Genomic DNA, 12,375 nt, shown 5'->3' on the forward strand with positions numbered 1-12,375 from the left:
GTCGTCATAGCCTAAAGATCTGGAACCGATGTGTTTGTTCACTGTGGATTTTCGTCCCGCTTTGGAATTAATTCCCTTCCACGGTGTTTCCCTAGCGCTTATCATGTCCTTCTTGAAACGAGGCTTGCGGAGAGTACACAACGGTAGGCAGCGACTTGGCTGTGCCCTTAGCATTGCTGACGTCCATAAAAAACGATAACCAGTCACCGTAAGTAGGTATGCTTATCTACCTAAAAAGACAGTAAAATAACAATAAAAGAAAAGATCTTCTAGGGTAAAGATATCCTAGTTTAACTTATTACAACCCAAATCTAAATGCGTCTTTTTTGTGGATTACACACTAACAAAGCATTATTAATTTTAATAGGTATTTATTTTGTCAAAATACCACAGTTTTCATTATGAGCTGTGAAACTTTATGTGGGCCTCTATTAATCGTCGCTAGTCGCAAAACAATATCGGTTCTAATAAAAATAATCTTCTTTATCCAACGTGGTCATAATGATATACATAAATCTAGACAATTATCATAACAATATACAATAATCTATGTACATTACATTTTTGAAGCTTCATGAAGCTTTGAAGTCGTCGTGGCCTAAAGGATTAATACGTCCGGTGCATAAATAACATCGTGTAATAAAAATCAAACCCGCAAAAATTATAATTTGCGTAATTACTGGTGGTAGGACCTCTTGTGAGTCCGCACGGGTAGGTACCACCACCTTGCCTATTTCTGCCGTAAAGCAGTAACGCGTTTCGGCTTGAAGGATGGGGCAGCCGTTGTAACTTTACTGAGACCTTAGAACTCATATCTCAAGGTGGGTGGCGGCATTTACATTATAGATGTTTATGGGCTCCAGTAACCACTACCAGGTGTGCTGTGAGCTCGTCCACCCACCTATGCAATAAATAAATAAATATAGGTACACGCTGAGATCTTCAATGTGATCTTCATTCTTAGGGTTTCCCCGAAGATGTTTCATTTAGAAATAACCAATAAATACGTTTATTCAACTCTCCGTTATACAAATTATATTAAAAGGATATAAAAGAGTACATCAACATAAAAATAAACAAAAATTTCTTGCCATTTTATCCGACTGACTTTTCAGGTCGACAACAACAGCTGCTACATTGTTCTAGGTATAAAGTTGAATGAGCTTCAGGTCATTTGTATCATTTCAAAAGTCAGCATATGAAATGTTTTATACAACATTTGTCAACTATAGCGATATGAAGTAAAATCTAAAGTCATCCATGAATTCAAATGGAGTAACTCCTCGGAATCCTTCCATGCACATTAAAGAGATATAAGTGAATGTCATAAGGACAGGCCTATGTGAAGGTCAGCTCATACGTCTTCTTCATAGAACATCTTGGCTCCCGAAGCACCAACACAATATGCAGGATGTGCTGATTCTGTGTGGAAGCAGTGAAAAATATTCATAACGTATGTGAAGAGTGATGCTCATAGAGAATGAGACAAAAAATCCTAAAAGGTCAAAGTGTTGGCGGTCTAGGTGCATTTGCGAAGCAGCTGCCCTTGAGTTGTTGGGTCTCCTCCGGAGGCGCTCCTGCAGCTGTTAGCTAATTCCAACCCTTCTGGCTGAGCATTTGCTCGCCCACCTATCCCAGTTAAACTGGAAAGGCCTTCGGGCCACCTGTAATCCTACTTTCCTATGAAAAAAGAAATACCTGCGCAACCCCTCAAACAGTAAAATGAGATCAGTAAATTAAATGTGCTAATTGTTTGTAAATTTTCATTTTAAAATATTGCCCGCATATTGAAATGTGCTGCCTTTTGACAAAACATTTAGAAAGATATAATCAGTTGATGAGCTCACTTGATGAAATTATAAACCACACCTAAAACACGAGGGCGAAGTCAAAGGCTTTAATTTCTTAAATAATAATAATAAATAATAATAAATATTTACTAACAATCACGCCACGTTAACTGGTCCCGTGGTGAGTTCGTAAAGAACTTGTGTTACAGGTACCAGATAACGGAAATAAATGTAAGATTTTTATTATACACATACATATATTTAATATACATCCATAACCCTGGAAAAGATAGTTTTATATTAAATGTAGAATAGGGATCGCAGCGCACAAAATAAAAGTTATACTATTCCAAAATCTTCTATTATAATAGTAATTAATAATTAACACTAATTTTATTACGTCTTACTCATTTTTCAACCGTCTTCGCCATCTTCCAATTCTCTGTCATTCTATCTGTCATTCTCTTCTCTCTTTCTTTCCGTTTTCTCTCACTCACATCTTAACGCTCCGTTCCACACTCTATTCATACGTTCCGTTCTTACCAATCCTACATTCGGCCATCATATGTTGTTCTTGTCGGTTTTATCACTTTAAAACGACTTCAAAATATGAAATATACGCGGTCTTCTTCGTAATATGACGTTCTCGTCATAATATGACGAGAACGTCATATTAGGTTGACTGATAACGTGATAACCATTAGAATCCTTCTGGATTTTTCTGGACGTTATCAGTCAAGAAATCCACTATATTGGATAAATTCGTTACTAACTCAGATTATATTGAAAGAAGCTGTAAGAACGTCGAAGTATATTAATCCAAACAATATTTTTTTTTAAATAAAACCTAATTTATAAAAATCTGTAAAACATGTATTAAATAAGAAACAAACAACTTTATTACAACATAATTGCCTTCAATAAATTAAGCGAACTGTAAAGTATTCATGGTACCTAAATCTTAGTAATAACTATTCAATAGACTAATATTTATAAAATTACTTATTTTCTTCATAACTCAAATGCTTAGTTTTGTACGTTATAGTACAAATATTTAATAGTAGTGAAAATTTAAATGAAGCAAGGTAGATGAAAATACGTAAATATAATACGAAATATAAACAGGTTTGTATACAAAATATTTTATTATAAAACATATAATAAAATGGAAATAAATATTTTAACTTAATACAAAACTTACTAAGCTTATGTACAAATTCATATCAGGCGCTACTCAACTTTTTAAACAAATAAAAGTATCTTAACTAGCCATTGACTGATGCTATGGTCCCTTTGCTATTGAATGGTATATTGTTCTAGGCTGATCTAACCAATAGCATTCCCGTTAATAACAATTCATTATAAATCTGACTATGACGCAAACTAAATCACGTCAAAGTTTACAACCCTCAAGTCCTGTCTGTAAAGAGACTAATAAATCTTCAGCTATCATTTCAGAGTAGATATTCACAAAGGCTTACAGTCTCACATTAGCGTCCATTACCACACAAATTTGTACAAAATTATCTTAAAAATTAATATCACTTTGTGCTGGTGTTGTGTTCACTTGCCGATCAAGATCTTGCGGCCGGCGCCAAGGTTCTGTCCGGATTGAGTGGCTCCCTTGTTAGATCCAGCTTGCAGACCGATCACAGTTTGCCCGGCCTTCAGGACTTCATCAGAAAAGTCACGTTTGCATTCGTCAGCGGGCTTGGGTCCGAGGCAGGGGCCGCTCCATTCCGGGTGTCTGTAAGTCTGTGGAACAACCGTGCATAATAAGCATTGGGTTAGCAACTTTTTTTTTATTGCTTAGATGGGTGGACGAGCCCACAGCCCACCTGGTGTTAAGTGGTTACTGGAGCCCATAGACATCTACAACGTAAATGCGCCACTCACCTTGAGATATAAGTTCTAAAGTCTCAAGTATAGTTACAACGGCTGCCCCACCCTTCAAACCGAAACGCATTACTGCTTCACGGCAGAAATAGGCATGGTTGTAGTACCTACCCGCGCAAACTCACAAGAGGTCCTACCACCAGTAGTCCTACCACCAACTTTAATAAATAATCAGAGATAATCCCTGGGTGGCCTCAACTAAACCACGTGGCCTTGGATATTTATGAAAACTGAGGTAATATCGGTCGTCCATTGCTCGATGCTCGTTAAATTTGTTGAAGTTGGCGAACGTCCAACTTTTCAAATATATCTTAAACTAAACAAATTTTGCACACGCTATTCCGTTAAGAACAAGATCCCGTATTACCCAAATGTTTATGATACATGATTATGTTGTGTTGTAATATTATTTTTTTATGTTCCTATTTTGGAATTTGTTCGATATAAACAAATGTTTAATTGCGCAATATCATAATAATATCGTCTAAGATGTCTAACATGTATATTACTCGTATATCTGATGTATTCATTTGATCTCGCTTTTCAATTAATATTTGAGCGAAGCTTACCTCACGACCGAGGGCAAACAGTGTGCTGACTACTTGGGCGATGTCTTTTTTCTCCCATAGATCTACGGTTTGGAACACATCGATGTCGGGTACACCGTATGCTTTGATTGCAGACTGGAAGCTGTACAAGAAATTTAAAATCAGGAAAATATGTAATTTATCTCAGTAAATAGATGTCTTTCCGTAAAAAAATATTTGAATTAGATGGTTTTACGATACTAAAATTGTATATTTGTATTATCTGTATTATCGATAAACAAAAGAGTATTTATCGAAGATTCATGATTTTTTCATAAGCTAAAATGGGCACCTAAACTTAAGTCTCATTTGACATTAAGTGATTACCGGAACCAATAGAAACAAACTTAATTTTTATAACGCGAATTTAACTTACTTTGTGATGTTCTCCATCATTTTGAACTGTCCACCGGTGGTGTTGATCCTGGGGACAGAGCCAGGCTTCAGCTTGTTGATGAGCTGGCAAAGAACAGTGCCGTCCTTGAGGACATCCTCAAATAGTTCACCAGGGGGGAATTTAGCTCCGAGGACGCCCTCAATCCACTCTTGGGCTTCCTTCTCCTTCTCAGGGTTGCGCTTGGAAGCGATCTATAAAGTTTAAATAATTTTTAATGGAGAACATAAAATTCGACGAGAATTTTTAAATTAAATGTATTGTAGGTACCCCAAATAAATAAATAAATATTAAATTGACATATTACTGAAAAATAATAATTGAAATCAGAAGAATGTTTTGAAAATTCAATTCAGTAAGTGTCACATCGTGTGTATAAGTGGCTTGAGATAAATGTGAGTGTGGTCTGACCTTAGCGCGAACTTGACGTTCCAGAGACATGTTGTGTGATTGTGTGAATGCTTTTTCCGAGTGTTGAGATGATGCGCCGACGATAGCACAGCTAGACTGAATTCAGTAAACGGAATCCACGTATTTATAGAGCGCCGGCGCAGGCTGCGCCCTTCTGGAAAACTCGCTACAGTTTTGCTACCCGATGACCGGCCTGTTACAAAATAAGCGGTGACTCAACCTACTGAAATTAAAGTTATTACTAATAAAATAATAACTACATATTAGGAATTTTCTCGAGGTTTTCGTGTACGCATTCGCGTAACCTGATTACATTTTCTTAGTATACTTTAAAATTTAAAAAAAAATCGTGCCTGTGTTATGACAATTCACAGGTTTGTAATAATAAATAATAAAATTCGTAATAATAAATAATAAAATTCGTAATAATAAATGAATAATTTGATATATTAACCAATTTGTGGCCACTATTTAGTTAGTGGTAAGGAACACAGCTTTTTTCGATTCGTTTGCCAATTTTAAATGAAGGCTTTTCTTAGATTTAAGACAGAAACTCACAACCTTTTTTTAAGTCGGTTGAGAAGAGAGAACAGAGAAGGAGCTTTATAAATTTTGAGAACATGAAGTGTACAAACGATTAGTTTCATTACTTTATATTAAGTAGACAGCGGCTTGGCTTTGCTCCTCGCACTGCTGAAGTCCATGGGCGACGGTAACCACTTACCATCAGGTGGGCCGTACGCTCGTCAGCCTACAAAGGCAATAAAAAAAATGCAATATTTTCTCATCCCTCATATATAATTCTTCTGTACGCGTTTTTCCGGAACTTCTTTCATTTAACTGCATCGTTTTTTTTTTTCTCTCTCTAAGCACCTGTCATTTTTGTGCACACTGTGACATTGGCAAAATCAATGCCTAAGGGGTTGCGTCGTTTTTTATTAGCAATTTTTTGTACAACCCAACCAGGGCCCGCTCGGTGGCAACGTAATCGGGTGTGGTTCGGCTTAGATGAAATTTTTGTTTGTTGATCCCTATTTAAAATTGGATATAATAAGTAGCACTGCAATCATATTTAAAATGTTTTTTTGACCTCGGGACAGGACAAGGTCTGCCGGGCTCGCAAGCAAATGATAATTTTACTAATCATATCAACATCTCTATAAACTCTACATAAGCTCTACAAACGTACTATATCCACTGCAAGTATTTTTTTATGAAGAGCATAGTTTTTGTTAACTTCTACAAATTTCTGTACAGATGACTTAGAAAGATTGTTTAGAAAGTCACTTTTGTAAAAACTACTGAACTAACTATTTTTACGTCTTTTATCAATTTGATTAATTTATTATTCATGGAAGAGCAATCTTTCACTTGATTTATGACTTATATTGCATAAACTAATAATAAAGTATTGTAAGTACATAACATAAACTCCGAGGCTACACACATTATTATGTTTGTTACGATTACCGTTCCAAATGGCGACATACAATTTATTAGCGAAGGTTAATGAACAATTCCAACAATGCTAGAAGCTAGAAATATTTGACACACTAAGTACAGAAAACAATAAAATACCCTCATTAAATAATACTAGATGATGCCATCTTGTTGTGTCTTTAAAGCGGTTAGTTGCCCTCAATTAAGAAAAATAGTATTATTATTCGCCAATAGATGTCGGGAATAGAGGTATAAGAATAAGGTATAAGATTAGTGACTAAATGATATTAGTGGAAACGTTTTCACAATAATTCATCTTGTGTATGTTCATTTTATTATATCTGATGTTTTAAATATTTTAAAGTTTTCGTAGTCACAAATATTTTAAAAGTCTCTACCAATGGTTTTACTTATATCTGCGACTTTAAAAAAATAAAGAAAACTTTAGTTTATAAACAAACATATTTCTAACGTGAAGCAATCATGCTTTCCGGTTGTAAAAATGACTTATGTTTTGAGACTTCAATGTTGTGGTACTAACGGAAACGCTAAAAATACAGCAACTTTTGCTAAAGAAGTTCATTTCAAATATGTTTTAATTAAATGGTGTTCAGACAAAAGAATTAGCAAATATGGAATTCAGAAAGTAAATTTTAGCTTAGCGAACGTATACTTCACAAAATGACTTCACATTCTTACTTTCTTCTGCGTTATCTACCAAACAATTTGTAACTTTTTTCGTATGTTTAACTACGTATTTAGTACTAAATGAGAATAATTCGAATGGTAATCATAGAAATATAATGAACTAATTAAAAATCCCGAAAGTTAATCTTTACGGTGATTATAAAAAAAAAAAAAACAATAAAAAGAATGTAGAACTGCAGTTACACAATAGAATTCAGACTTCATATCTCTAGATGGGTGACATTCACGTTGTGATGCCTATGGGCACCGATAAATCAGTTTACAGTAGGTGGAACACGAGGCCTTCGTAAATTACAAAGAACGGTTCGTAGTTGCCCATAAAAGAGGCCTAGTGTTTCCGTGACGCGATGGTGCACCCGTGCCGATCCGCCCACACATTCACGTTCACGTTAAGATGCCTATGGGCCCCGATAATCACAACGTAAGATTATTATGGGCCCTGATAAGCATTTTACAATAGGTGAAACATGAGCTCTTCGTAAATGACAGAGAAAGGTTCTTAGTTGTCCATAAATGGGCTTAGTGTTTTTGTGACGCGATAGTGCACCCGTGGCGATCGCCCACGGCCGAGCACGCGCTGCTCGACTGAGAACCCGCTGAGTTATCATTGTCGCCGATGCCCACGCCGAGCGCTTACACTAAATAGAAAAATAAAATCACAATTCACCTTCATTTCTATTGACTTCACCTCGGGAAAAGAGGTTGGTAGGTAATTATTCGCGTAATATCTCTACTAACCTATTGACCATGACGAAATCTATTCTAGTTCCTCTTGGTGCAAACAATTTTGACAAAACCTTGCTTTTTTCCAACATATACAACAAAAATATAATTTAAATACTAATCTAATCTTGTATGTACAATGACATTTAAATATGCAACGAAAATAATTATAATTGCAGGAAGTTTAATAGAGGAATCTAGGACTTGCATACAATGTCAATAAAAGTTATAGAAACGACGGCTTACTTTGATAAATAAAAACAATCATTGTGTCAAACAGTCTTCCCTTTATTATATGACAAACAAAATTCTCTTACCGTCATTCTGTTTCATACAATTTTCAATAACAACCTTGTGATCATAACTAAAGATAAAAATCAGTTTCATGACTCAACGACTCGATGATGCGGCTCAACTCATCCTACAATCGTAAAAGCTTTTGAAACACGTAAATAAAACGTTAAAATTCATTTAAAAGTGATGATAGAAAAACAAATAAAAAACTTGCCAATATACAAATAGAATGCATGTTGCCAACAGAATGAGTACGATACCCTAATACACACTAAATACTACAAGGTTGTGAAATATTTGAACGATATTCAAGGGCGAAGTTCCTAACAAGGAAATTTTAAGCTTCCTTTAGTAAATGAGCAATTGGTTCATTTTCGAGGTTTTCTGAGGTCGATTTTAGAAGGATAGTCTAAGTTCACAACGCTCCGTAAAACCAATATACTTAAGACTCAAGTAATTAAGAGGGATATTTCGGTTATTTATGTAGGGCTATGATAAGTAAAAGTATTTTTGGACCATAAGTATTACCTATAGATAGTATTATAATTATCTGAAGATCTGCTTGAGATTTTTCAACCATCTCCTTTTACCATTAAATTACCCGTTTATTTATAGTACGCTACCGATGTTCAGTTTCACGTACCATTCCAGTTTTGGAATGAGCTCCAGGAAATAACTGTTCAGATTAGATAGGCAACAAATTTACGAAAATCTGTAAATAGAAGTTCTCTTGAAATGTAAGTAAAGGCAAATAATGAAATAACGTATTTTTTCACTCTTGTATAAGACAAAGGTAGGCAACATCGTCTACCTGAAATTTAAGGTGAGTTAAATAGTCTTTTTTAAAGTACCAATTGTCCTCATCTAGTGTAGGTACTTAGCTTTAATGCCTGTCTTTATTATATGACTAACTGACCCGGCAGACTTTGTAGTGCATCAATCGATAAATAAAAGACCTATACTTTTGTATAAAATAAAATTAAAACAAACAAACGGGATCCGTCCGACGGGGGACACTTCAAAGGAAAAATAAAAATAATATTTTTATTTATTTCTGAGCATTTTTATACTTATCTACCTTTTAAACCTTCTCTAGACTCCCACAAATAATTCAAGAGCAAAATTAGCCAAATCGGTCCAGCCGTTCTCGAGTATTAGCGAGACTAACGAACAGCAATTCATTTATATATATATAGATATCTTTAATGAATGCTGTCTCGAGGTAGAGTCTGGCTAAATCTCTAACAATGGTACAAAATGTACACCAGTCGGACTACTATGTGGACAGTCCTATCCACTATGTGTTTCTTCTGGTAACTGGCCAACACAAAGTGTATACACTTATGAAAAGGTAACTTAGATTTTTATTTTTTTATTGCTCAGATGTGTGGACGAGCTCACAGCCCACCTGGTGTTAAGTGGTTACTGGAGCCCATAGACATCCACAACGTAAATGCGCCACCCACCTTGAGATACAAGTTCTAAGGTCTCAAGTATAGTTATAACGGCTGCCCCACCCTTCAAACCGAAACGCATTACTGCTTCACGGCAGAAATAGGCAGGGTAGTGGTACCCACCCGCGCGGACTCACAAGAGGTCCTACCACCAGTAATTACACGAATTATAATTTTGCGGGTTTCATTTTTATTACACGATGTTATTCCTTCACCGTGGAAGTCAATCGTGAACATTTGTTGAGTACGTATTTCATTAGAAAAATTGGTACCCGCCTGCGGGATTCGAACACCGGTGCATCGCTTCAACACGAATGCACCGGACGTCTTATCTGTTAGGCCACGACGACTTCAAAACTTAGATATTTTCAAATAAGTAGGTAATACTGTAACTTAGAATGTGTTATTAATATTAAATTTGTTATATTAGCAAGTGTACATTAATTATTTAGGAGTCTGAAAGAAAACAACGTCTGCATTTAAATTTCATTTTATTAAAACACCCGCCACAGATTCGTCCACGTTTACACTCCAGTACGATTAATGTCTATTATTTACATATTTATAACGTACATATTTACAAATAAAAAGTTGCCCTGTCCTACATATTTCTCTAATGGTTTAATATTTAAATTTTATAAATAAAATAAACTGTTGCATATGCGTTTGCATCAAATTCTACTTGGAGAACAATAGATTCAATACTAAAATTATTCTTTGACTAGAACGATAATTATCACACGTAATCTGATTAAGGAAACATATTGCCATACGAATAATAATCTCGGCATACAATTTATTAAATGTATTTTCTTTAATATACCTACGAAGTATACTTCGGTAACCCGTATACAAAATTTTCGCAATTACTTTTAGATATCGTATCACACAAAATATAAAATTCATTAGTATTATTTATCTATAAAATCGATGCAGGCCAATTAATAAAGGCTTAAAGATTAATAAGCCTTTCTGTTTATTAATTTATTCTATTCATAACAGCTATACCGTCGTGCTTAAAAATTTAAAAAAAAAACATGTTATAGAAATTGAATATGCAATTTCGAAAAGGGCACATCTCTGAAAATGTTCAGGAAATGAAAAAAACTGATTATTTTCTAAAGCAGTGTAAAATTTAAAATATTAACTATTGAGATATATTTTAGTGTTAATTAGCAATTGAATTATTTCTTTAATTATTAATGGAATTATTATAAAATGGGTGTAGGCAAGCCTCAAAACTACATGTATATGAAAAAGCGTATTTGACAAAACATGCGACATGTGCCCTTTTCGAAATTGCATATTCAATTAATCCAAAGAGAAAAAGTGAAATTAATTTTATTTTGAAAAACAAAGCTTGTAAATTACAAATTCATCTACATAGAAAAATTACAATAAATTCTTTAACCAAAAATTACCTTTCTAATCGACTATTAGCATATTTATTACATATTTAATGGACACGTTTGGCACTTGTAGTTCAAGTACAGTCATAACTACCGACCTCGTTCCAACGTCAGTTTATCTTCGCCCTTTAAACTAATAATTTTCATATATATATATATATTTTTATTGCCCTTGTAGGCAGACGAGCATACGGCCCACCTGATGGTAAGTGGTTACCGTCGCCCATGGACTTCAGCAATGCCAGGAGCAGAGCCAAGCCGCTGCCTACCGTTAAGTACTCTCCACAAGCCTCGTTTGAACAAGGACATGTCATAGCGCTCGGGAAACACCGTGGGGGGGAGCTCATTCCAAAGCCGGATGGTACGGATGGAATGTTCAGCTTAATACTTCAATGACATCCCATTGATACTTTCTGGCATAGATTCTGGCTTCGTGGAAAATATGATGGAATTCAAATCCCGTAGTGTTTGGATACTATACGATCCACTTAAAAGAAACCAAAAAAATTATTTCATTTATGTGATGACTATGTACGTTTTATTTATATCTTATATTTGCCTAATAACATTTCCGCAGCTCTGTTCGGAATAAGAAGCAACGCTCCAGTGCGTGGTAACACATTGCTTTTCTAGTAAGAATACTGACTAGATGAAAGATTTCCATTAGAAAAGGTGATTGTTCGTCTTAGCCAGGGTACCGAGATGATCAGAGAGTAAATAGTTGTGGGGCGCCAGGAGCGGGAAGCCTGAGGGCTGTCGCAGGAGACCGCATCCTCCAGTCCATTTTCCGCCGGTACCACTCACCGGGGGCAGTTCATTCACCCCACCAACGCCGTTTAATTCTTCGCATAATTTGTTTGCTATAAAATAAAAATAATATTTTTATTATATATATATATTTATTTTGCGTAATCACTGGTGGTAGGACCTCTTGGGAGTCCACAAGGGTAGGTACCACCACCCTGCCTATTTCCGCCGTGAAGCAGTAATGCGTTTCGGTTCGAAGGGTGGGGTAGCCGTTGTAACTATACTGAGACCTTAGAACTTATATATCGAGGTGGGTGGCGCATTTACGTTGTAGATGTCTTTGGGCTCCAGTAACCACTTAACACCAGGTGGGCTGTGAGCTCGTCCATCCATCTAAGCAATAAATAAAAAATCGAGCATAAAAGAATTTCATACAACTTATCATCATAATACATGAAATCCTAACGAATGAAATATAAACTTTAAGAAATATAAAATTGCCGGTATGACGATCAGTAGTTT

General features: G+C 35.4%; 2 protein-coding genes across 2 annotated transcripts in view; both read right to left on the reverse strand.

Moving 5' to 3' along the window:
- Positions 1-2,908: 2,908 nt before the first annotated feature.
- On the reverse strand, positions 2,909-5,236 carry Mp20 (muscle-specific protein 20 transgelin). The gene is made up of 4 exons (XM_028177418.2): positions 5,079-5,236; positions 4,650-4,861; positions 4,256-4,376; positions 2,909-3,545 (listed from the first exon to the last, which is right to left on the reverse strand). The coding sequence occupies exons 1-4, from the start codon at positions 5,106-5,108 to the stop codon at positions 3,354-3,356; spliced, it is 555 nt and encodes a 184-aa protein (XP_028033219.2). The 5' UTR covers positions 5,109-5,236; the 3' UTR covers positions 2,909-3,353.
- A 6,029-nt stretch (positions 5,237-11,265) lies between these two features.
- The window catches only part of LOC114245293 (paired mesoderm homeobox protein 2B), a 43,233-nt gene continuing 42,123 nt past the window's right edge, over positions 11,266-12,375 (reverse strand). Inside the window, exon 4 of the mRNA XM_028177420.2 lies at positions 11,266-11,966. Coding sequence (XP_028033221.1) covers positions 11,770-11,966 — 197 coding nt within the window. The 3' untranslated portion in view covers positions 11,266-11,769. The remainder of the gene's footprint in view (positions 11,967-12,375) is intronic.

The sequence above is a fragment of the Bombyx mandarina genome, chromosome 13, assembly GCF_030267445.1.
Source record: "Bombyx mandarina strain Sakado chromosome 13, ASM3026744v2".
NCBI classification, from domain to species: domain Eukaryota; kingdom Metazoa; phylum Arthropoda; class Insecta; order Lepidoptera; family Bombycidae; genus Bombyx; species Bombyx mandarina.